General features: G+C 44.2%; 1 protein-coding gene across 2 annotated transcripts in view; it reads right to left on the reverse strand.

Moving 5' to 3' along the window:
- gucy1a2 (guanylate cyclase 1, soluble, alpha 2) overlaps nt 1-25639 on the reverse strand; it is a 44446-nt gene extending 18807 nt beyond the window's left edge. The window contains exons 1-6 of one of the 2 annotated variants that reach the window (XM_061216158.1): nt 24999-25639; nt 22259-22320; nt 21320-21441; nt 18052-18782; nt 3051-3536; nt 2137-2280 (exon numbers count right to left, since the gene is read on the reverse strand). In XM_061216158.1, coding sequence (XP_061072142.1) covers nt 2137-2280; nt 3051-3536; nt 18052-18782; nt 21320-21441; nt 22259-22320; nt 24999-25229 — 1776 coding nt within the window. In that variant the 5' untranslated portion in view covers nt 25230-25639. Of the gene's footprint in view, nt 1-2120; nt 2281-3050; nt 3537-18051; nt 18783-21319; nt 21442-22258; nt 22321-24998 lie in introns of both variants that reach the window. The other variant, XM_061216157.1, reaches the window with a different exon arrangement.
- Nucleotides 25640-27434: the final 1795 nt, after the last annotated feature.

The raw sequence follows: 27434 nt of genomic DNA on the forward strand, positions 1-27434 counted from the left end.
GATGATGGAAGCGGATGCCCAGTCACACCCTGAGGGAGCTGCTTCTCTCTGTTAAATTAAACAGCACCGGAGCGGAGGCTCGCTGAAAAGGCCACCGCATATTAACCTACTTTTAAAATGACATCTCTGAAAATATGCCAGTCAGAGAGCGAGGCACACACTGCAGCAAGTGCTTTTCCCCTGCCGACATTCTCCTCCCGTCACCCCTTCCCGCTTTCAACCGAAAAGCACATTATTTATGAGAAGTGAATCATTCATTAAAATAAATAGATTCAACAACAAACACTTTTCACACCTGGTTTCTACTGCTGACACAGCATGCATTTTAGTTAATTATGTTTAACTCATGTTCTCCTTTTGACCATCATTACATCAACCTATAAAGCGTATGGATTACAGACATTTTGTAAAGGCCTGGATAATGTGTTTTCAAATTGCTTCATTTCTATATCATTCCTAAATGGCTTCAGGCCACATTGACCATGACTCATTCTCAGCATCGCATTTCTGGTTCTTTGGAGCGTGTTGTCCTGGTGAGGTCAAAAAAGCAGGCAAATCATGTGATCCAAAGGTATCCTGAGATCTAACCCAGCGGTAACCCCAGGAATCCTGGCTGAACTGCATTCACGCCGGGCAGAAAAGGTCAAACAAGCCCAGCCACTGTAGACACCCGGTCATGGCCATCTCCCAGTACATAACATCTATGGACTGGGCCTCTCAGAACCTCTATGACCCATCACCATACATCACCATACAGTTTCAGAAAACAGCCATTTTTCTGTCTGCAGAAAGGATACATGTATTTTATATTCCAACAGAGTACAAGTCTGAATAGACTTAAGCATGTGGGTTTGTTTTAATCCCAAAACTCAATACCAGAATTAATCTATCATCACACTGGTATTACTCAGATACACGCAGGCTCATTAATCTCTGAATATGTGCATGAAACAATTATAAATCAATCCAAGGCAGGGATTTTTTTTTTTTTTTATTACATTATATATATAATATTTTTGTAATTGGTCTGTGTTTATGATTTTATAATGATTATTTATCAAGGTGCATTTAGGCTGATCATGCAGCCAAACATCTCCACCTTATCTCCATTGCTGCTGATTGAATCTGTTTTTGAATAAAGTTTGTCCAAATTACTCAAATCCATCTTTCTCTTCAGCCAAATTGTCCATTTTGCTGGTTTAATAAACAAAAAACGCTTTGATATTTCTTAAACAAGGATAGGATAGATTTATACTTGAGTTACAATACAAACACAATAGTGGGTTTATTGAATGCCATCGTCTGTTCACCCAGATTAATATCAAACATTTGGCATGGCTGACTGTTCATCTCTAATGTGCTAGACAGTGGATGCACTCCTGTCCCCCTGGATCGATGGGCAAAGCTTTCCTCCACCTTCGACTCTCAAAAAGGCCATTTGTAAAGGCAAGCAAGTGAACTTCTGACCTACAAACCTCACTCAAAATTAATTACTGATAGAAGACAAAGAAAACCCTGATGGCCCCTACAATGTCTTTTTTTTTTACATCCACTCCATTTGGGCACATCTGTCATAGACTTTCATATTGCCCAGATTGCTGCAGAATCACCATTGTCATCACAAAAAAACATAACTTTCACAAAATAATAATCCTGGTGGAGAAAGTGTGAAATGCACTACAAAACCAGAATGGAGGAGCAGTCTAGCTTCTGAATGAGTGGCTGTAGCTCAAAAAATGCGGTTGCAACCGCAAAAAAGGTCTCATCTAAACTCACTCAGATCCAATGACCAAACTGCATTATTTGGAGCTGCACATAAAGAGCTCTTATCAACCCCCCCACACCCCCCCCCCCCCCCTCAAATTGAAGTGGGACACTTTCATTTCTATGACAGCACCCTCTCCCCACAATCACAGGGACACACCAAAACAGAAGTGCAATAGGCTGTCTGAAACATACAATACTCATAAGTGAGATCTGTTCATCAGAATAATAAACATGTTTTATGAAATATGTGAACATAATTGGGGGGGGTTATTACTTGCCCAAACCCAACAATTGATTGTGAACAACTACAGTATATTACTAAATATACACATTTTTGCAAACATGTGCAATACTGGAAAGTCTGCTCACCTTGATTGGTTTCCCATCAGGTGTAAGCACCTCCTCGGAGAGCTGCATCATCTTCAGGGCCATGAGTGCGATTGGCTTGGCGTGGCTGTCACTCTTCCTGTGCAAACCGCCCGCCACACAGTAGGCGTCGCCTATCGTTTCAATCTGGTTTGGGGTGAGGAGGAAGCTCTTTTACCAACCGTTACAGTACATCTCATTCAGTGCAGACCTCAGGCAGAAAGTCTCCTGACGCCTCCTTAGACTAAAGCCACTGCTAGTGGGAACAGCACTTAGGAGAACTCTCCAGATATTAGGGCTGAGGGTCTGCTCTCAGCTTCCTCTGGGCTCCAATTAGATCCAGCGTGGAAAAGCTCTGATTCACACAGCATTTCAGAGCTGATCGGTCATGATTTCTTGTGGCTAAACCTGCCGACTGTCAACGAATAAATAAAGGCCATCAAACACCGAGACACAAATACATCAGGACTTTGATCGTTCTTGTTTGGTTACTCCAGCTTTTAAGACCTGGATGAATTGCTTTTGGTTCATCCGTAATTGGCTCTCCACTAAATGGGTAGAGTGCGCCCAGTGATTTGTCCTCTTTGAGCATTTTAGGAGAGTGAGTGAGTACTTAAGGTGGCTGAGGGAACTGCTATTTTACAACAAGCCTAAGTATTTATGAGGCACATACTCAATAAAGAGAATCCTATTAACAGATTCACAGCAACTCAAAAAACACTTGTTATTCGTACAAATGCAGAGACTATGAGCGCAATTACATACAGTACGTCTTCAGTTTAATTGAAGAGTAATAACCATTCAAACTTCATTTGAATACTGAGGGAATTCCAAAACATACTGCAAACACCAGTCCCTGAGAGCAGGCAACGTGTGAAACGGGGATGAAGCGAAGCGGCGGGAACCCGAACGCTCACCTTGTAGACGTCGAGGACGCCGCATTGGTAGTCGAAGCGCGTGTAGAGCTCGTTCAGCATGCTGATGACCTGCATGGGCGTGCACTGGGCGCAGACGGCCGTGAAGCCCACTATGTCGGAGAAGAGCATGGTGACGTCCTCGAACTTACGCGCCTGCACCACCTCGCCCTGCCACAGCTGCTGGGCCACGTCGCCGGGGAAGATGGAGTAGAGCAGGTCCACGGTGCGCTTCTTCTCCTCCTCCAGCGCCTGGTGCGTACGCTCCAGCGTGGCCTTCAGCTTGTCCATGCGCTTCTTCAGCCCGTCCTGCGCCTTGGCCTGCTCGCCCACCAGGATCACGTCCCGCGTGGCGTCGTGGATGGGGATGTCCGACAGGTGCAGGCCCCGCCCCATCAGCTCCTCCAGCTTGTCCACCCGCGGGGAGCCCAGGAACATGATGGAGTTGGACTCTGGGACGTGGATCATCTGGCCCTTTATCTCCATTACCTGTTACCAGTGAGGTTTGGCAGAGAGAGGAGTAGAGAGATTCGGCATTGTAAAGTGGTTGCATGAGAACGCAAGGGAATAGTGACTTGCGATGCACAAAGGAACACAGCTATTAGAATGTTTTTTGTATTAGAATATTACAATGAATAAAATAGAAGATGTGTGGGCATGCGAAATATTTTAAAAGATTATTTGAAGAATCACTGAAAAACCACTGAAATGATTAGCATGGAGATAATGATAGGGTTATGTCCACAATAATCACACAGAAACCCTACTGAACAGTATTCAGCTGTTTAGTCACCGATTGTCTCACATTTAACTACAATAAGCTGTGTCCCTCTGTACTTATATATACACTCACTGAGCACTTTATTAAGAACATTTTTACTTTACTACACCTACTTATTCATGTGATCATCTAATCAGCCAATTGTGTGGCAGCAGTGCAATGCATACAATCATGTAGATACGGGTCAGGAGCTTCAGTTAATGTTCACATCAACCATCAGAATGGGGAAAAATGTGATCTAAGTGACTTTGACTGTGGAATGATTGTTGGTTGCAGACAGGGTGGTTTGAGTATCTCAGAAATCTCCTGGGATTTACACGCACATTAGTCTCTAGAGTTTGCAAAGAATGGTGCAGAAAACTTTTTAAAAATCCAGTGAGCAGCAGTTCTGCAGACAGAAATGCATTGTTAATGAGAGACGTCAGAGGAGAATGGACAGACTGGTCAAAGCTGACAGGAAGGTGACAGCAACACAAATAACCGCACATTACAACAGAGGTATGCAGAAGAGCATCTCCGAACACAGAACACATCATAACTCTAAGTGGATAGGCTACAGCAGTAGAAGTCTAAAAAATAAATCTAATAAATAGCTAATAAAGTGCTCACTGAATATGTGTATATAAACACAGCGAGTCTCCAGAGGTTCAGGTATGGTAGACCATTCCTACAATGAACAACAATAGCCAAATCTACATTGCTACAGGTCATTCAGAGTTGTCCAAAGCATCTTCCGGCCCTTGTTCTGAGCTCAATAGTATTTATAAGTGGCTAACCAAAACCTGATGCTTGACTTCAGCTTTGTGAGTCCACAAAATAGGTATGCTTTTTATTTCAGAACCAACCCACAGTTCACTTTAAGGGTTAAAGAAAAAATAATCAAAGTCCTTTGTCTCATAGCTGATTGGACGATATCAGGGGCTTGGAGAGTTCTTTTCTTAGCCTTCAGTTGCCATGGTGGGATTCCATCTGAAACGTCCTTGCTGGCTCTGAGCACAATACCCTTCTGCAGTCTTCTGCAGAGAATCGTCCTGCACCGTCCACAGCCTCTACACTCTACACTTCAGCTCATTCAAAAAGGGGGAGCAGACAGTTCTTCATGCAGGCACGGTAGAGCACACTCCCGTCTTTATCATACATGTTTAATGCGCTCGAGGCGCGTCATGAAAAAACACACGCCTGCAGGTTGCCAGGTGCAGGGAGAGGGTCGGGTAGCCCAGATACATGTAACTAGCACATCGTGTTTTCAACATTCGCACCGATATATATGCATCCGATCGCGGTGGGTAAACATCCGTCCAGATGCCCCAAAAGGCACCCTTTCTTGTTTCTGGGTCATTAGAGAATATCAAACCCCGACTGGAAGCAGTTGGGCAGCTACTGTGGGCTTTTAATGGGGCGCGGAAGTCTGGGTTACTCTTGCCTGAGTGCTTTGGATCCAAAGAGCGGAATCCAACGGTTCAGCTTTCGCAAGCCGTTGTCACAAAAAATTATTCCGCTTCTGAACAAGCGGCAACCGTACGAGGCACTAGATTATTTATAGAACCCCCCCATCCACCCCCCCAGTGCTGCATAATACATGCAACCTACATCACTGAAGGTTTGCAGGGGGAGAGTGTTTGCATAGGGGGCCGAGCAGACACACACACACACACACACACACTTAACAAACGACCACTTCTTGCAATCTTAAAATCTTAAAAAATCCATTAAGGGTATATCCAAATATGCACCCGGGTCTCACATCAAAGTGTCTGGGTGTGCGAAGCGCCCGTCGGATTGACACGAAAACATGTCTGCCGCACAAAGAGGCTCCGCAGATTACCGGAGGTGAGCTCGGAGGCCCCGGGACCTCCTCCGGCACAGCCTGTCGGCGCAGGCAACACGGAGCATGTGTCATCAGAGGAGCTCTGCCTGCTGTTCTCCTGCGCAAGAGCGCGCCCACACACGTACACCAGCAGCCCTGCGCGTGCGCACACACTCTCCAACTCACAAACCAGTCCCAGGCCGCCTATTACACACAGCGCAAGCGACTTCAGAGCAGTCTGGAGTCTCTTAATATCAACAGACATCCCACTCTGCATTTTACACTCCTTTGGGAGAAAGAGAGAGGAGGGGGAGAGAGAGAGAAAGAGAGAGAGAGAGAGAGGATGGAGGGGAAGAGAGGAGGGATGTAGAGATGATGGGGAGGATGGAGGGAAATTCCTGATCGTATTGAGGCGAGTTAACCGTGAAGCGCGTGACTCCATCATGGGTCGAGAGCCGAGTTCTGCGGATCAGTGCAGCGGTTAGGCAAACGGGCTCAGCCCCTGAAGCAGACGGTCACAGTATTACAGAGGTGCATTAATGCGAGGCATTGTACGAATGAATTGAACTGAACCAGTGAATGGAGATATATGAATCACGTATCACGTGAGCCGCCCGTGGACTAACAGACCCCATTGTTCTTCCTCGCACGGACTGTTTTCACACGAGAGAAAGGACAGAAACAGCGGCCGTGCGGAAGAAGCGGCTCCGGCGTATGACGGGCGGAGAGCCCTTTGTTTTCCCTTCCCCGCTCCGGCAGCAGAAGAGACGGGCGCTCGTCTGTCTGAGCGAGCCCTCTGCGTAAACGCCGGCGCTTCAGCACACGGGGAGCCGGTGACTCACCTGCCCGGCCCGCGCGGGGACCCAGGGTTAACAGCCAATAAGAGCCGTGACGCTGGCGCCCGGCACACAGCGGGGCGGGGCAGAGCTGCGTCTCCATATAAAAAGTGTGCCACTCCATTAGCAGCGCGCTGGTCCCTGGGTACAGGGGACCGCCTGCCTGGACCGGGCCAGACAAGCGTGGGAGAGAGCTGGAGCATTTCCCCCGGGGAGAGGCAGAGGATGAAAGAGTGCGAGTGCGGGGTGAAAAACAGAGCCGATATCCTCCACAGCCCAGATCTGTGTGCCAAAGCCCCAGCCTGCCCACTGCACACATGAAGGCATGAATATTATATCTGACACAGAGTGAAGGAAGAGAGAAAACTCTGGCAATCTAAAGCTCTGCACCATGCTGAGTAGTGCAGAGGATTAAAAGTCATAATCTCACACTCCACTTCCAGCGCCAAGCCCCCCACCCATGTGTCCAAAATAACTGCACCCGTGTCCAAAAGACCAGCACCTAGCCCTGCTCCCACATGTCCAAAAGACCTGCACCCAGCCCTGCTCCCACATGTCCAAAAGACCTGCACCCAGCCCTGCTCCCACATGTCCAAAAGACCTGCACCTAGCCCTGCTCCCATGTGTCCAAAAGACCTGCACCCAGCCCTGCTCCCACATGTTCAAAAGACCTGCACCCAGCCCTGCTATCATGTGTCCAAAAGACCTGCACCCAGCCCTGCTATCATGTGTCCAAAAGACCTGCACCCAGCCCTGCTCCCACATGTTCAAAAGACCTGCACCCAGCCCTGCTATCATGTGTCCAAAAGACCTGCACCTAGCCCTGCTCCCATGTGTCCAAAAGACCCGCATCTAGCCCTGCTCCCATGTGTCCAAAAGACCCGCATCTAGCCCTGCTATCATGTGTCCAAAAGACCCGCATCTAGCCCTGCTCCCATGTGTCCAAAAGATCTGCATCTAGCCCTGCTCCCATGTGTGCTTTGTGCTTCTATCCCCGTGTGTGACTTCACTGCAGAGCCCTTGACAGACCGAGTAAGGTGCTCCTGTTAAAGAACAATTCAGGATGGGACGGTGCCAGTCCTAATACCGCCAGCCGTGTGACAGGGCTGTCATTGGCAGATCAAATTAAACAACAACACCAACGACATCACAGTTCCTGATGGTCGCTCAGCGCCGAACCTCAGCCAACCGGAGACGGTGACAGCTCATCGGAGGTTGCCTCGGCAACAAACAAACGTAGCGTTGATCTAACTTTTCTCACCAGCGTCAGCAGCTGGGACTGTGCGTGGATGTTTCCTGCCACACAACCACAGACACAACGCTTCAGGAGAACTCTCACGCTGCGGTCTGGTCTCCCCTTCGGCACAGAGAAATCATTTCATTTCCCTGGTAAAATAAACAGCTTCACTGCCCTGTCATTGCCTGTTTGTACAGCAATAACGGGATAATCTGGTTGTTAACATCGTCGACCTTCAGGGCAACAGATGCTCAGGGAACTGACTTTTGGCACACTGCTAGTGCCCTGACATTTTTGCAAATAAATCTTTGAGCTGCCCTTTGGTACATGACCCTGTGTTCGGCTGTGGGAACAGCTTTCTCCGAGCCTCTCTTTGATCAGTCCATAAGAACGCCCTGCAGGGCTTCATTCTTTATGACCTAAAAATAACTCTCACTGCATTAAACTAGGGGTGTCCAATCTTACCCGAAAAGGCCAGGTTTAGGTCCCGGTTTTCGTCTTATCCCAGCACTACGACACTTGATTCAATAAATGAATTAATCATGGTCTTCAATCAAGATCTCGATTATAGAATTTTAGTGCCGGGCTAAAACAAAAACCCACACCAGCTCTTTTTGGAAGAAAAGATTGGACACCCCTGCATAAAACAAAATCAATTCATTTACGAGTTAACACACCACTGCCGGTGCCCCAGGTGTGTCACCACAACGAATCTAGTGTTGATTCATTTTACCCTGCGAGGCTGAACAGCGGCAGCAGACCATGGCGATGCCAGAGAGCTGATCGGGGAGATAGGCTGCTCCTTTTCCCACACAGATGACAGCTAGGAAGTGTCCTATCGTGGACCTGAGCACACATGAGCGTTAATGTAGAGACCGATGCGGGAAGGGTTTCTTTCTTCCTTTAATGTGCTCCTACACAGAACCTGAATGAAAGGTATCGACACTGACCGCAACGGTTTGGCATTACGGCTCCCTATATTTACCCAGAGAGCCAAAGCTCATTTAGACAGGGCTCTGTTCCGGCAGCGTGTCGAACAGACGCTTTCTCTACGCGCCTACGAGCCTGTCTGCAACATGACAGGCGTGAAAGGTCCCAAGCATTCTAATCACTCTCTCAATGACGCATGCGTGCACAAACACACGGGCGCGTGCAAATTTGCACAAGCACACACACACAACCGTACACACACACACATACACAAAGGCCCCTCCACATCTTCTCCTGAGAGAAGGTGTTGCCTGTTTCTCTCTCCTCACCTCCTTCCAATCTGCTGTGACATACATTTTCATACCCTCCCCTCACCCTCCACCTTCTCTCCACCTCTTACAAATTATAGCACACCTCACTGGATGACAGAGTCCGTCTTACTCCTCAAGCCATTTCCGTTCTGCTCCTTCTCATATGGGCCTGGATGGGTTCAGGTAGTCGCCATTACCTCCACCTGCACGCCTCACAGACACCCCAGCTGGGCTATCATGGGACCCGAGGTAATGAGAGTCCCAAAAATGGTGCTGACTCAAAGCAACCAATACCCAGGGCCGTTCCACCATCGTCAGGGAGCACAGGCAGTGCTTTCTCAGGGTCATTAGCTTTCTTCAGATCTCTTCAAGACTAAACCTTGGTTGCCATGACAAAATATCCCATATCAGCAGAACAGTTTTTTTCTGTAATGCTGTAGAAGGATTTGGACTGAGATTCTGTGTTGTATACTTGTTCCTGCTCGTATACACCAATGGTTCCCACCTTGCCAAGATTCTGTCTTTCAATATTTTCTTTTATATAGATATTTCTCATATGGAAACTGGGTTTTGTTTCCTCCATTTTGTTCTAGTGCTGTTTAGATGGTGGTCACTCAATGGGCCTCATCTAGCAATATTATAAATCCCTGTATAAATGTATGTGTGATTGAAACCAAAGCAACAAATTCCACCAAATTAATTTGGCTCATGTTTGAAAAATGAAGCCCACTGTGCCCACTGATCCTTTTTTATATTTTCTTAAAATAAAAAGTTAGCATACTAATTACTACTACTATCTACTGAGGCAATGGAAGTGTTTTGGTGATCCACAGACTAGCATCTTGTAGGATAGGCCATATTTGATAGTTTTCTCCATTCAGTCAGAAAAGGGAAATGGTTACAGCGATACAGCTCCCTGCAGGGGGCACATCCCATTGTACAGCAAGATGACAGGGTTTCAGACAGAGAGAGATAGAGTGGGGGAGAGAGAGTGAGGGGAGAGAGAGAGAGAGGGAGGGAGAGAGAGGGGGAGAGGGAGAGCAAGGGTGAGAGAGGGAGAGAGGGAGGGGGACAGGGAGAGAGGGGGAGATAGAGTGAGAGGAAGAGAGAGAGAGGGAGAGGGAGAGCGAGGGTGAGAGAGAGAGGGAGAGGGATGGAGAGAGAGAGGGGGGAGATAGAGAGAGAGGACGAGAGAGAGAGAGAGAGAGAGAGAGGGGGAAAGAGAGAGAGAAATTACATTCTTACTCAGGTTGTAATCTGGTTTCAGATCGCAGAACCTGCTGTACCAAGAGCAGTACTGTCCTACTTGGGCACTGATGGTGAATCTAGAACATATTTATAGCTGAGCAAAACTAGCAGTGCTTCACTTTAGGAGCCAATACCCTGGAGCATGCACCACTTACCTTGGCCTGGTGATTAGGGCTTAAGGGAGCTTTAATATGGCAATAGATGTACCTAGGGGGAAAGCATGCAGAGCCTATTATGTCATTAAAATAAATCAATCTCTTGGTTCAACCACCCCAAAAAGAAATAACAGAAAATATCAGACCACATTATCCGGTCCATTCCTCTCTTTGGAAATGAAATGTGGGGTCCTCTTTGGCAAAATAAATCATTGGATAAAAACAAAATGCACAATTCTGTAAAACCATATTGAATTCTCACATGAATGTCCCTGAGAGTGCATAAAATATTTGCTGGGTCATGTACCTTCCCTGCTGAAAACAGAGAAAATAACAAATTATACGATAATTCAAACTAAGCTGTCCTACACTCCTATCAGCACAAGGCTCTAAGCATACACACTAGAGAATGTCAGCATAGAGCAATCATAAATGACCCGATCAACAAAAAATGTTTACATTGACCAAACAAGCAATTAAAAGCTAGGAGGCAATACATGGGAGAGTATTCCAAAGTACCGCAGCAGAATGAAAGGCACAAAACAGCAGCATTAAGAATTTCAACTGTGACCACTGCCTTTACTTTGAAACAGTCGGCCACAAAAAGATGTTGCTATTGGGCTGTGAGACGGGCTCTACTTCAGGTCGATGTTACAGTCGTCATTGGTAATGGTTACACATTTTGCACAATGTGCTCCATTCTGTTCTGTCAGATGTGTCAAAAAGTCTTACAGTTAGGCAGAACCTCAACAAATCTCCAGATGACCTATTTGTGTTCATTGAATTGTACTCCTATATTTAGTTCCCTCACATCTATGTTAGAATATGTTTTTTTCATATCATGAAGGTCAAATAAATGCACTACATCTGCGTATTTGTGCTTTGGGGTTTTTCAAATCACCAAACAGAGAGATTACATTGTTAGGGGTAGTGACTGCAGAAACATCACTACACTATCACACAACAACTGAACTGGGCAGCCTGGTAGTTCTGCTACATTTTCTATACAATAATAATACATATAGTTTATCCAGGGTGGCACAGATGGTGCAGTGGGTAGCACTGCCGCCTCACAGCAAGGAGGTCCTGGGTTCGAATCCCCGTCGGCCGGGGCCTCTCTGTGCGGAGTTCTCCCTGTGCTTGCGTGGGTTTCCTCCGGGTACTCCGGTTTCCTCCCACAGTCCAAAGACATGCAGGTTAGGCTGTTTGGAGAGTCTAAATTTCCCATAGGTGTGAGTGAATGGTGTGTGTGCCCTGCGATGGACTGGCGACCTGTCCAGGGTGTATTCCTTCCTTTCGCCCAATGTATGCTGGGATAGGCTCCAGCCCCCCTGCGACCCTGTTCAGGATAAGCGGGTTAGGATAATGAATGAATGAATATAGTTTATCCAGATTGTGCTGGCTTTGAATAGCTCATGGCCAAGCAGCTTAGAGGGAACATTAACCAGGCGATACTGCCTCTCCTGCAGCACTGCGTGGCCTTTAGCGTGAGGAATAGGACAATAAGAGTGCAGGCACTTCAGCTGCAGTTCATTGCTTGGGCGCAGGTGGCACAGCAATGAGTGGAGAGGCACAACTGGCAATTCCAAATTGAAGAGAAGAAGCAGGCTGTGTTATCACAGCAACTGACTTTCTCATTTCCTGCCCCAAGTGGTTTTTCATCAGTGGTGAAAATGACCCACGATTCTCTGCACAGACAAATTTATTTCAGCATCTACCTGATTCAGAAAATAAATAAAAAATGCTTTTGTCTTATCTGCTGTAGCTTAAAAAAGGCTATGGGCTACACAAAGTCATAATCAATTTAGTCTGGGACTGAGGTTTGTGGACTGATTGTTGTTTGTTCATATTCTGCTTTATGAGGTGATAAGTGTGTGTGTGTGTGTGTGTGTGTTTGTGTGTGTGTGTGTGTGTATGTGTGTGTGTGTGTGTGTGTGTGTGTATGTGTGTGTGTGTGTGTGTGTGTGTGTGTTTGTGCGTGTGTGTGTAGGGGGGTGTATGTGTGTGTGTGTGTGTGTGTCTATCTGTCTGTCTTGGGGAGCTTCTCTTGTACATCATCATTTCTTGAATATATTTATTATCCCATTCAGTGCAAGTAAATCATACAGCATTGCATTTAGAAAACTAGAGAGAGAGCAAAGAGGAAAAAGAGAAGCGTGAGAGTGAGAAAAGAGAAGAAAGGACATACACAAGAAAGAGGCAGGAGATAAAGAGATGCTACACAAGAGGCTGACTGAGAGTACAATAATAAAAGGGAAGTAAAAAGAAACTGATCTTGAAAATGCAGAAAGAGGAAGTGAGATGTGGATGACAAAAAAGAGAAAGCAAACGAGGAGTTAATCAAATCCTGCAAGTTACATTTTTATAAAAGTATTTTTAAAGCAAAAAACCACACAACCAGGACAGCATCTCGGCATTAGCATCCAGAAAAAGGCATTAAAAATGTAGAAAGTGAGTCTAAAAGTAAAAAAAGAAAAAGATTACGATCAGAAATATAGCTGCAAGCAGCGATGCCGAGAGACAAGCAGCAAGGGTGAGCCTTTTCCATAGACTCCAAATACCACCAACTTTGGTGTGTATTTCTAATAATTATTTGAAAATAGCAATGGTCAGCCATTTTGGATAAACCATCTTTGATCATATCTACATTTCCTTTGCAATTTTAACAGAGCTGTACTATAGAACATGCTAATCAGACCAACATTATACAAGAAGAGCAGAAAAAGTGAGTTTTTCTAAGAATTTAAAATAGTTGAAAATTAAATACGCTTAGTTCTTGGGTTCTATGAGAACGTTCTTCAGCATATGGAGATACACATACGGTATAAAATACATTTGGAGTATGTACTGTAAGTGAAATTGGATGGCCGCAATAATCTTTTCATCTAGAGTGTCAGTAGCATCAGTGCCATGTAGGCTATAATAATTGGCAACCATATAAGATGCCTGCCAAATTTTATTTAAAAAAAAACATAATAATAAATTAATCTGACCAGAAAAGCTCCAAAATGTCAACCAAAGTACAAATCAACTAAATACATCCTATTTCAGACTTTGAGGCAAAATTACAGAATAAATGTATCCCAACCATCAGTCTGCAGAATATCTTAATGTCAGAGATTGAAAGCTGAGGCAGATTGTGACCGAATATTGATGTGGTCATGGCCCTCCAGATCTACTGACCAGGGTGAGACAGCAATGAACAGCCACCTGTACAAAAGTACACTGTACTTATAAGCACAGCAACTGTAGCAAAATAATATATATTTTTTTATTATTTTAAGCAATAGATCCTATTAAAAGAGTTGGAGAGTAATCACGTTATTTCAATGAGCTAATTTGTGAAAATGAATTAAAAAGCAGCAGGGATTTTTACCCAAAGAATTATAAGAAAGTGGAGTAAAGCCATGATTTCCCCAAACTATCAAACAATAAAATGGCAAAGACCCTTGAGTGCTGTAGAAATAAATGTATTGGGCTTAAACCGCACAAAGCAAAAGGAGCAAAAAGGCTAACTGCACTTGTGGAGGCTACCCTATAGCCAGTGGATGGCTAAGTGCTCTTTACGCGTGCAATAAACAAACAAATGTCCAAACAATAATGGTGGTGTTCCCATTTATTCCCATCCTTTTGTTCACAGATATGTGATAGTTTGTTACCGGTGCTGGTGATTTAGATGTTTCTGAGCTGCACGCTGTAGCAGTGTGCTAGCAGCTGTAACTCCCATGCTCTTCCTCAGGCAGCATTGATTTATGAGGTATTTTTACTATCATAGCATCAGGAAATAAATCTGTGCTTGTTTGAAACAGCATTTAATGAATAATATAAGTTACAGCAATGAACACCTGAAACATTATTTTTATGAGAAACGTCTAGCGTGTAAACCACAACACAATCTGAACCCAGTCATATGGCAGTGTAGGGCAATCAAATGAAACGGAAATTATCGGGACCTCAGTTGTTTAGAAGAATTTAAATCATCCCACTTAATCTAGATTTATGGCCAAACTGCCACTGCTGCTGAGAGAACGTTTGAAACAGAAATTAATATTTTCACACGTCATTTAGTAACTTGGCGGCCATCCCATAACAGCATTATATGTCAAGAATGAACAGGTTCACAAATACTGATGAAGCTGTCCAGTGGTAAAGCCGTCTTCTTTTACATGTTCTGCTCTACTGGAATCAGCCATGCCAGTTGCCATTAGCTCTATTTCTCCCTCATTTCGCATGATCTTATCCCTTTTCTGAGAATGTCTGAGAGCGTAGACTGGGAGATGTCCAAGTGAAGCAGGCAAAATGTTTTTAGTCTGAAAGAGCCTTGCTGTATTTGCCATGTTGAAGAACAGTGACTTCATTTCCCCAAACATTTTTCATGAGGCTGTCAGACATTGGGTTGGCTGTGCAAGAGGCTACACCAATTTTCACAACTCAACTATGCTGAAAATAAATGCAATTATAGCATGCATTATTAATTTCATAGCAATGAATTTTATTTGTATTCAATTGTATTAATTCAAATTGTCTTTTAACGTCAGGTCATTCCAGAACTTTGAAATTGGCCAAAAATGCCACAGTTTTGGCATTGATTAACACTGCCAATAAAATCAATTCAATTGGAGAGAGAGAGAATATCTGGGAAAGAGGTGGAATGACCATTCCCCTGCAGCTGTGGCCTGACCTTTACCGTTCATCGTCAGCGGGAGCATCCTGGGGTCACCCAACGAGACCATGATACAGGCCACCACAGGACTATTCACCCAGGGTGGGTCACCTGTCACATCCACTCACTGCCCTTTCTGCTGAAAATGTCAGGCGATTTGCTCACTCGCTCACCATTAAACCCGATCCCATCATTACACCTCCCATTCATGAACGCATGTAAATAATCGTATGCCTGCCAATACTCAACTGCACCATGACTGCGATGGTGCTGCCTTCCCATAATGCACTGTTAGGCTGCCTTTTGAAGCATGGCAGCCCAAAACCAGTCAGTATTTATTTAATCAGTCACATCTTAATCACATAAGATGTGACGGATTATTATTTTTGCTTATTATGTTTTATTTACAATTTTTAATTCACCCCCCGCTTTTTTTTACATGGGATTTATCAAACTGAGCAGGTGTTTTATTGAGTACAATCTGGAATTTAATTCAATCTTTGAATAAATAAGAAAATGGAATTAAATCCTGGACCAATGAAAAGGAATGGTAATGGAGTATGGCTAGGTAAGTAAAGTGAGCATTGACAGGCAGCTTTTTAGCATGAAGTCTGTGCCCATTACATTGAGTGGTAACGCCACATAATCTCAGAATTCAACCCCTTTGTGATTTCAACATGGAGGAACATTTCTTCCTCAGTTTATTCATCATTTTGCATTATTTAACGCAGAGTGATTTAATGGGAGCTGGAGGCTCTGTTAACCAGTGAAACAAAGAAGCAAGAATGGCCATCATCTGGCAGTGTGGCCAAGGCATTTCAGAGAGCTCAATTCACTGATAATATCTGCCTCTAATGAAATTCACTTTCTTTAATATGCCTACTAACGCTTAATCAAAACAAGGCACATTTTCATTAGTGATGGCAGGGAAGAAAGGACCGACCGTAAAAAGGGATTTGGGCGCAACAATCGCAATGTAAAATGAAGGTCAATAAAGAAATCACATACATTTAAAGAACACAGACGGTACAACGTCGATCGCTGATACTGCTCACTCACATCATCTCTTTGCACAAGCGAGACCACGGTAGAACACAGACATTGATTTCTGGTGGCGTTACGCAAATTACAGGATTGTAAGGCAGAATTGATTGTAATCCTTTAGGAAATAGAATTGCACATGGTGATTGAGCTGCTTCAGCCAAGCAAATCCACTCGTACATAACACATTAGCCTCATGTTCACAGCCCAGCCAGCAACTGGCAGGCTAAGTGGGATTCAATTCAAAGAAAGAGGCTTTCTGGCACTCGGAAAAAGGAAGGGTTTGTTTTAACTGGTTTTGATGCAGTCATGATTAAGGTGACAGAAATATCTGCTACATTCCTATTGAAACGGTAAAGTTGGTACACTTCATCTGAATTAATTATACATGATTGAATCAAGAACATATTGGAGGAGTAAATGGCAGATAACTCATTTTGAAAGCAATCAATCATGTGTCAGTGATGATAGACGAGACCTCTCTTTATCAGTTCTCTTCTTTCCCTGTTGTCAGTGCGCTGCGCATCTCAGGCACACAGAGTTTCTCTCTTTATGAAATTCAGGGAAGATGTGATTATGAAATGTGCAATAGGGGAAAAAAATACCCCTAATTGCATGCAAAATACTCTACCTGTGACTCATACTGTTTAATTAGAGTCTGTGTCAAGAGCCAGTAAAGAGAAAGATCTAGTCACACTTCAAAAGCAATATTACAACAAGGTCCTTTGAGAATACTGGGGTATTAGGTATTACATTGCGAAAACTACATACCCACATAATCACAAGGGAAAGTTAACATATCAATATCAGCAATCATGATGAATGGCCAGTAAATTAAAACATATATTTCCTTACATATTGCAATTAATCCCGAAGAGACTGATGAAGTGATGATGGTAGTGATGAATTCCTGAGCAGGTGACAGAACTGAAACTACAAAATGAAAGAAGTGATATCATGCGAGGGAATGGGGGAGGGAGGGTGCGGTGGGTGTGTGCAGGGGGGGTGAGCGCACCGGAGAACGTTTCGGTAACAGCAGCGCTTAAAACGATACAAGCGTAAAACCGCCACTGACAGTCTATCAGAGAGGATGCTGGGAGCCACAGGGGCAGTCAGAGAAGAGGCACCGAGGTAGCATCCGTTTCACATGTGGAAGAGGACTGAGGTCCCAGGCTCCATTTCAAATGGTTTGAGCGGATGAGAGCATACTATACTCCAAGGCACCTCCTCATCTGGATAGAGTCTATGCACACATTATGCACAGGTCAGGGCTCTGATGGCTAGACTGAGCTGTAATGGCCTGTCATTCTAAGGCCGCCGGGCCCTTGAGCCGGGTACTTCAAAAGGCCTATTTCATGTACACCGCAATTTAAAGCAAAATCATGAGCTTGCCTTTTATGAGGAGGTCTACATATTCAAATCAATATGAAAAATTTGCAGGGTTCTGAATGCAACTGAAATACTTTTGAAGGCACAAAATGGCATCCTCAATGTGTGAGTTTCAGCATGACAGCAAAAGATCCAAGACCCATTCAGTCATACAGCTGTTTGACTGAAGTGGGAATTCTTTCAAAAGAATACATCTCTCAACATAACTCAACTGCCAAAACTGTCAACTGTTATCTTAATTTGCATTCAAACCTTTAAAAGGTTCAAATCAAACATATGAAATTGTCCCCAGTGACACAGTACAAAAAAATCAGATGGTTTTTGTTTTTCTGAATCAAATATTATTAGTGAACACAATGACGGAGTGAAATGCAGGATAAGCAAACATAAACTGTTTGTCCTTCCAAGCATTTACAATCATCCACCCAGATTAACAAACTAAGCCAGGGTATTTGTTTACTTTGTCAACAGCCCACAGCAATACCGGGCCGTCCAATTAAAGCGGCTCCAACACGGATCCGTACCGTAGAGCCACGCGTGTGAACATGCAGGAAAACAAAAGGCAGATAATAAAAAAAGTAAAAAACAAATAGAACCTTAACTTACTTTCTCCTTGGTGTCCAGGCCCGTGTTGTCTGGCCTGGTGCGTATCGTGAAGGGCGTGGAGAGTCGGAGCAGGATGGCCTGGAAGGAGCAGGCGATGCGGGGAGAGACGATCTCGAAGCAGTCGCGGAAGTTAAGGGTCCGGTGGGGCTCGCACTTGGCCTGCTTGCGGAGGCCCTCTCCCAGCTGCAGGATGGCCATGCCGGGGTCCAGGACCAGGTGGAAGGGGAAGGCCCGGCAGAAGGTGCTCAGGCCGATGCGCAGGTCGGGCGGGGAGCAGGACAGCTTGAGGGGCAGGGGCTTGGGGCTGGCGGAGGGCCGGGTCACCTTGATGAGGAAGGACAGGCAGGAGGAGGAGGAGGAGGGGCAGGTGGAGGAGGAGGAAGATGAGTCCCCCGCGGGCGAGGCCTCCTGCACCTCCACCTCCATGTGGTAGATCCGGCGGGCGGCGGCCCGGATCAGGCCGGGCATGGCCAGCCCGACGGCGGGCGTGGGGTGGGAGTAGAGCAGCAGCAGGCCCCCCTCCTCAGGGGCGTCTTTGCATAGAAAGGAGGGCGACTCCGCGGAGACCCGCCGGCCGCACGATGCGCGCAGGTGCTCCAGCAGGGCGTCGAAGCCGTTGAAGAAGTCCTGCAGGTTGCTGCCGACCGCCCGCAGGACCCGCTCGTTCTCCTCGAAGCACAGGCCGAAGAGCTCCTCCCCGAAGCTCTCGCGCAGCTCCTCGAACCGCACCCCTGAGGGGAACGGAAAGCAGCGTCACCGAGGGGTAACCAAGGGCGAGCGTTATCGCCAGCGCCTGCATCAGAACAGCCACTCAGCAGTCTCCACGCTGACCCACACCTCACCCCTCCTCATGCTCAAACTCGCTCCCGCTGCTGACTCTGGGGCAAAGTCCACCAAATACACTGTCCATCCATCCATTCTGTTATATTAGTATATACATACATAAGCTCTCTCTCTCTCACTCTTCCGCAGATACACACACACAAAACATCTGCCCTCTGTTTATCTAACATGTGCTGACTGTTCAGAGCTATTTGCTGAGAAAAGAAACAATGCGTCACGTCCCTGTTTAGCATCGGACAGATGTCCGGGATGTTTGATAGCTGACCTGTGACACACAACAAAGAGTGTTACAGGTCAGCACTGTGGAAAAAAACATCAATTCCCAGCACTCTCTCTTGCAGGAATTTGGGGTCAGGGATTGTGCCTGCATCATCAGCACTACGGAATCTGCGAGGAGAGGGGATTAAGGACAGCAGAGCTGAAGAGGAATCAGTGATTCCTGTCATGCCTCCCTCATTCCCCCCAACTGAGACAGGGACAGGCTCCCAAAAAGAGTGAAAAACAGCCTCTAAGCAAACAGACATGACATTCAGACACACAAATCCAGAGACAAAATAGAGCTTTTCTCTGCGTTTTACCATCAGCTCATAGCGTACAGACACTAATGGACAAAACCCTAAGGAACCAGAATGAAGGTTCTGCTGAGGTCATTTTGCTCAGTTTTGGCCTTTTTCCAAACAGGGGGGGGAAAAAAACAACAAAAGAGATAAAATTGTAGCTATGAAACACATTCTATGAGAGATTAAGTGATTAAACAATTTGAAAAAAAACAGGAGCGAAGAGTTGCTGATGCAGGAGAGGTAATGAGTCTGCTGGAATAACAGCTCCAACATTAGCGCTCATCATGAGGCCCGGCAAATGGAAAGACAAAAAAAACCAGAGGAACACTTTGTGCTTGACGTAATGACTGCGAGTCGGAGGCAACAAAGCACATAATGATGATGGCTTCCTCCGCGGAGGGAGCGGGAACGGAGCGGTGCCGGCACGTGCCGTCTCCATCCCGCTCACGCGTGTCCCCGGGACCCGCCGAGCGAGCGCGGGACGCCGGGCCAGGTAAGGGCCGCAGACAAACGTCTCCCTGCTAAGTGACAAACCAAGGGCCTCTGCGCCCAATTTATACAGACAAATGGCCAATCTTGGCTCTGTTTGTGTGCTCGAGCCTTGCATCGATCGGCTCAGTGGTGTCGGTTCCGCTCAAGCATTGGGCACTAGGCACTGCGGAGGAAGCAAACGAATCAAGGCGTCAGTCCCATGATTCATTAACACGTCCTTTAAAAGCAGGTCTGTCACATGACTGCTTAACGCTGGTATCGCAGGACCACCAAATGCATCCAGCTACAGACCTTGTGGCGCTTAATAGCCTGTCAGCCCATTGACACACTGTACTTCCTGAGAAATCACATACGTGGGAGTTGTAGTTTTGAGCAATTGGTGAGATATCTCACCTCATTAACTCACATAGCGTTACCAAGACCAAGTAGGAAGAAAAAGATTAGTTGCTCTGCGCTATGTAAAGCAACATTCCCTAGAGTACGTGTCACAAATTTCTATGAATTGTTGTGCAGCCTACATGCAATCTCTTCCCTGTTACATCTTGCAAAGCCAATTACAAAAGTATCACGGATGTGACATCAGTGAGCATATTTATAAAATGCCAATATGCAGAACGATAGACAAAATAATTCGAAATTAAGGGCAGAATAATGAAGAAATAATTAGAACTCCAGGTCCATTGGTCCGTGACTGAGGCCATCTTGAACAAAGGAAAAATCCGGCTGAACAGAAGGCACAAGACTGCGCAAACCTTCCAGTCACCAAAAAGGAAAGAGAAAGGCTGTTTAAGTAAATGAATTATGCATTACGAAGGATTACGCTTGGGTTCTGTCAAAGTCTGGTGACAGTTAAGCATAAAGACGTCATTTATTTTAACGCTTTAACCCCTTAAGTCTCACCAGGGCTGGGCCTGTGTGGGTTCTTTTGCATTAATTTCTTTTTTCACACTGCAGTTTTCAATCACTATGGCAGCAGGATATACAGTTTGAAAGTGTTATAACTCACGGTTCAATCTCTATAACCTATTTTAAGATGCCATTGCTTTACCAACAACAGTTCATTATTTTGTAACATGTGGGTGGTAAAACAAGTGTAGGGGGGGACCTTCTCTACATTTAGGAAATCCACAGACTACATGAATCAAGGTAATGTCAGTGTCCTTTTCATGGCAAGGGTCCAGCAAACCAAAAAAAAAAAAAGCCACAATAATCTGTATCCAAAATATTGTGAGAAAAATCTACCTCTTCCACTGTATTTGAGCTTCTGTAACTTAGTTTTAGTCATATTTAGAGTAATCTTGACTAATGAAAAACATTTTCAAGCTTGTGTTTAGAAAAGGGGGCGACACTTAAGGGGTGAAACAAGGATTTACCAAGTAGCGTGGCAGAGTACTGTAGAATTCCTGAGATATCCGCTTCCTCTTCAGAGCCTGAATAATCCAAGTAGGGACATCTTTCAGACACTCCTTTCTCGCCTTTCCCATCTTCGTTACGTCTGGAGAACACGTCACTGTCGACATCAAGCAAGTTCAGTACATAACATGTCTCTGTGTTCACAGCATAGCTATGTTAATAGCTACAGTAAGAATAAATCATGTCAATTCACTACATACCATGTCAAAATGAATGTGTAAGAGCTACAGCTACAACAAATCATGATTCATGTGTTAAAACATAACATACCAGTGTTACACAGCATGCTAAAGCTAGTGTGTACATAACACAGTGCATATCAGTGATTATGCATAAGGATTTGTGTGGATTAGTTTGTTATACAAGCTGAGGCAAGGAGGCAGGGTGATACACATACAGCGCATGGTATTAATACACAGATTTACAATTGGGAATGTGGGAAGAATAACAGAACAGTAAATAACAAATACAGCATAAGCTGTAGGCATTTGAAGAAAAATTATAACTAAAATCAAGAGTAAAGCTGCTCTGCAAAATGGGCAAATTCCACAAAAAACAAACAAAAATCTAATCATTAAAACAAGCTCAGAACACAAAATTGATCTTTCTTCAGGAAGGCAGAAAAGAATATGAAGAGCATATATTCCAGATAAAGGAAATCATAAGGAAGTATATCGGAAAACACACACACACACACACACACACACACACACACACACACACACACACACACACACACACACACAGGGAAGTGTGGTTGGGGAAGTTAACTATCACCAAGGGTTAAAAAACATGAGCAACAGTCATGGAGGGCCTATGGGGCTGCCTGAACCCCACACACCATACTCTGCCACCATAAAAACAGCCATTCTGCCGCCCTGCAAGCATGACCTCCTTACCTGATCTCCCTCTGTTTGTATACCTCCACGGTTCTCTGCAGAGCAAGCTGTATGGTCTGAGTCTAAAGAAATAGAGCAGAAATAAGATTCAGAGAGGGTGTGTTCACTGTGTGTCCGTGTGCATGTCTGCGGTGACAGGGCTGGTGTAGTAGCTTTTGCCACAAGACAGTGCCTCCACCGGGCTTTTCAATGTGGCAGTGACGTCTGGCCACACTCACACACAGATCAACATACTGTTTTTCCAACACAGCTATGACATTGCAGTGACGGAAAAAAGATCTAAACCAAATACTGTACCACTTCTAAATCTCTAAGTGAGGACATTTGACTTTGCAAAGCAAATTAACTTGATTTAATGTGATTACATGGCTGAAACATTAGAGAAATGTCATGAGAAAATCATGTTCTGAAGAAAAAAAAACACGATAGGATAAAAGGCAGAGCACCTTTTCATCTCTGTGCACTGTGGGAATGAGAATATTCCATCTGGCTTATCTGGAAGCACACAGGAAGGAGAGTGGTGTGTGGAGAGTGTGTAATCCTTTCTGACAACACCACAAATAATAGTCCCGTGCTCTCACGAGTGGCCTTGCCTGGGCACTTCATATCACAAGAATACCGTTGGCAGACTCTACAGGAAGAGCCAAACACATGGACACACACATGCATGGATGTACATGTACACACGTGCAAATGCATGAACGACAGAGCTGGAAGGAGGATTTGGTTCAGATCCTTTTTAGTCTTGGGATTTGCATTTGTGTCATTGTTTGTGTTACGTATCATGTTGCCGCGATGTAAACTTTGGTTGTGCTAGTAGGTAGGCTGACTCCCCATCAAATAAAACGTAAAAGAGACTTAAAAACCATTATCAATACCTAAACCTTACCATCCATCATCACCCGCTTATCCGGAGTCGGGTCACCTAAATCTTACCTTATAGTAAAAGTTATTTCTCAAAAACAACAAACCATACATACAGAAACATACAGTATTTAAATAAAACACACACATAGGACAATAGGCTGGCTACATTACACATTAGAGCCAGACCCACTTTCAATCCATTATCTTCAGTGAACTCAGGAGCAGTTTATTTTTCTGTCCAGGGATTTGGCACATTGCTGCTGTGTAACATGGATTCAAATTAAAACCACACTTCAGAGACCCATTAATTGTAATTTAACTGCATTAACCACTTTGCATGGAAGGCATATCTTCACTGTCAATAACCATTCATATCAGGCGCGGTGTGCTAGTTCCATGCTCTACATTCAAAATAATGATTCCCAGATATTAATTGCACCAACTGTGACATAAGAGCATTTTACTTGTGGCAAAGCACACTCCATAAATATAAACAGCAGTTATAAAATTTTAAAAATTTCAATTGGATAATACAAATAGATCATTCATCTTCAAAAATATTTCTGCCAAAGTTACCAGCAGGGTACAAATGACACAATGGCATAAAACTTTCCGTACTGTGCGACTAACTACAAAGATATTAGCCTTTCACTTTATTCCCAGAAACTACCAATGCGTTATGTGCAATGCAATGTGTTTTCACCTCATCTGAAACACTGAGGCACCGATTCTGAACTGTGTTTTCATGTTTCTAAAATTAAAACACACAGGAGAATCGTCCCAATGGCTTTTTGCATTGACAGTCTTTTTCAACCGTCGTTGGGAGAATACAGGAGCGTGGCTTTGTCTGACCCGTGACCTTGGACAGTGATCAGACCCCAACATTGTATGGGGAGATCACACCCAATGTCCGTGGCTCTTGTGCCATTCACAGGAAGGACTCTTGAACTTCTAGCACTTCGTGTTGCACTTGTATCCTCAGCAAGCAGTTTCATAGAGCACTTAATCTTGATGTAGTAGCTTTTTAAGCATGCCTCACTTCTAGTGAATTGCTATAACTTTACAGACTTACCCCATGTTTGCCATGTAGTTGTTGTTCATGGCAATGGATAACTGATCATTTATATGAATTGTGCCCTATGTGACCTGTGTTCCGTAGTTGTTCCAACGACCTTCGGTAGCCTATTTGTACGTGGCTTTGGATAAAAGCGTCTGTCAGATTTAGGTCTCCTCAGAAATGTATGGCAGCCATGCAAACAGATTAACACCCAAAGGAACTGATCCAGGATCAAGTGAAACATACTGGCAATAGTCGTGCAAGATGTGGTGATATGTTGTTCATTTTGTAATATAATAACAAAAAAGATCTTAATCTGGAAAATTGCGCCGTGACGTTTTACCTAAGAGGTGATGTCAAGATCTGTTCTGCATCCGTCAGTTCCTACACAAGTAGGAGCTACTGTTTGATAATCACACAGAATAACCATAGCCTAATCATCACCATCATGTTTGAGCGCCTGAAAATGCTACAATTATCTGCACACGTTTAAGTCAATATTCCAGAAAATAACTCAGGTGTGTCAACGCTCTGTGATTTAACATCTCGTCTTCTACCTGGTTCCTATCCGCCAGCTATGTTTCATCCGTACCCTGTAAATGTGTAACCAAACACCCTTTACAAAGAAATTATTTAAAACTTATACAGGATGCGCGCCGCACGCATGCACGCGCGCGCGCACACACACGCTGTTACTGAGTTTTTTCTCCGGAGTAATTACGTACGCGCCTTAACAGTTTCATTGCATAACAGCTGCATCACCTAGGGTATGCAAATATTAAACTGTTTTCTGAACTTGACACAGGGTGTCCCTACCGTCGGAGACGTGAGCCTCCTCAAGCTCTCCCCGAGCGAGTCCAGGTTCACGCGTTTTCGCCTCGTCGTTCGCTTTATCCCAACGTCTTCAAACGGACAAGAGAGGGACTCCACTGGGCTCTTCCCATTCCAGAATACCCGCGAGAAGGGACACTCTCCGTCGTCGGGGCTCTCCAGATAGTCAGATCCCATTGAGCTAAATGATTCCGATGAAATCTTCCTTGAAGACATGCTGGGTATCCAAAGGGATTCATTAGATTTTGAATTCGAGAGTATAGGTGCACGCACAGGTAAACGAAGAGACGATATAACAAAATTTAAAAACCACCTGCGAATATTTGAACAGTGCTCCCATTTCCGACGAAACGAGTATGAGTGCAGAGATGAACTGCAGCATAGCCTATTATCAGCTGCGTTTCATACCAAAGGTTTTTTTATAACGTTTTTCTCCGTGGTTGCACGGTATTGTCAAGAATAATGTGTTTTCAGAGTCTCCTCTCTTTTGCCATTTAATGATAAGAAAGGCAACATAGTCTTCATTTTCCTGCTCGTTTATCTTGCTTGGTTGACATCCATAAAACTGCAAATGCAAGCAGCTGCTGTTTCCAGAAAGATGGTACAGCTTAAAGCCAGTCAAGCCTAAGAACTCAAGCAACCACTAAGCTATGCTAGTCCCCACAACCACAGCATCACTATTCGTTTTTCCCTTTTTTCCCAATCTCAGCGCGGTAGCCAATCAGTAATTTTTAAGGCTAACAACCTGCCCCTTGATGTGATCTTGCAGAGACTGATGCCAAGTCTCGAGGCTTGACAGACATGCATTGAGGAGACGCACTTGGGTAGACAGCGGCGATATGAGGCATCTATTGAAAGAAAAGCAAGGAGCTTATGCTAGTGGGGTACGCCACCATAAATTCGATTTTAAATTGATGGAATGTAATTCTGTAACACCTACTATTTTTCAACGTCCCAGGTTCTAGGCTATTTACATCACTAGAACGATTAAACAGAATAATTGGGCCAGCGAATTTAGAAATTAATTAGGCTAAAAATAAAATCGCCTATTAGCCAAATTTAATTTGGGGCTTGTGCAAAATCAAGTAGCCTAGCTATTGCCTATTTTATCTGGAAAAGGGGCACACGCATTGGCATAAGGTACCTTTCTATTTTACGATGCGTATGCAAATGCGACTTAACCATTACACTATTGGCTTTTTCAGAAAAAATAAGCAAGTGAAGACCTGGTGGTCGTTATCGCATTTATCGAGGCAACACTAACTGGAGCATGTTGAAGACTGAATTAGACTAAGTGTCAAGTGGCGAAAGGAAACGGCTCCTATTGCATTAAGAGGCGTAGCCTACCTGCAGCAAAATATTTTGCTTGATGCCACCCTCTTAAAACACATTGGCTATGAAACAGCATGAATCTAATTATTACAATGATGACACCAGTAGGTATTGCTATTGTTGCATGCATTATGGTTAGCGTTCAGAACTAAATATGGAACATAACATTTGGTCTCGAATGTATTTATAAGTTCCACATTCATAAATGTTACTGGACAAAAAAGAAACAAAACTTCATACAATTTAAAATAGAATTGGGATAGCCTAAGATAATGGGCTAATACTTATTATGGGCTAGGAAACTAAAGCAAGAATGTATTATGAAAGCTTGAAACTAATCTAATTTACATTTTATGTAAGATAGTAGCTATTTTTTGTAATCTAGCCCATTTAGGACTAAATTCCTTTTACGTAAATATTAGATTGTATCGTTATTGTTTTTCCACCACTTTTCATACAAACGGCTATTTAATGTAGCCTAGCTATTTTTTAAGATCTAGACTACGTAAAAATATGATGCCCATTTAACGTTTTCCCCAAGAGGTTTATTTAATGTGCTCACATCAAGCAGCCACAAATTGAAAAGCTAACATTTTTCCCTAAAAAGTTGCGCAGGACAGATTACACGGATTGGTCACCTGAAAGCTAAAGCTATACATCCTGGTAAAAATGCAACAGCGCCAAAAGCGAGCAGGCTACCATAGGTTACCCTATATTTTCCGGAGCCACTTTTAAAACAGTTAACTTATTTCACATTTTCTACAAATTGCTAATTTAGGCTCGGCTATTACGTTTATTTTTCTGATTCAATTATTTTGGACGAATAGCCTAACTTACTTGAATCGATAAGCGAAATATATGGCGACGATTATCTTCAGTTTATTACAAATGCCCTAGCCTACTTAATAAATCAACATGTCAATCAACAAGGTTGTGTGGGTTCCCCTTTTTCAGCTCATATTTATTTGGGGAAATTATTATAGAATGTTGGCAAAAGATAAGACGAAAAGGTGAAACATCTCATTTTTTAACTCTTTTGGAAGAGGCTACGCTACAAAATTCAGAACATACTATGGGACACGGAGACAC

The sequence above is a fragment of the Conger conger genome, chromosome 13, assembly GCF_963514075.1.
Source record: "Conger conger chromosome 13, fConCon1.1, whole genome shotgun sequence".
Lineage (NCBI taxonomy): Eukaryota > Metazoa > Chordata > Actinopteri > Anguilliformes > Congridae > Conger > Conger conger.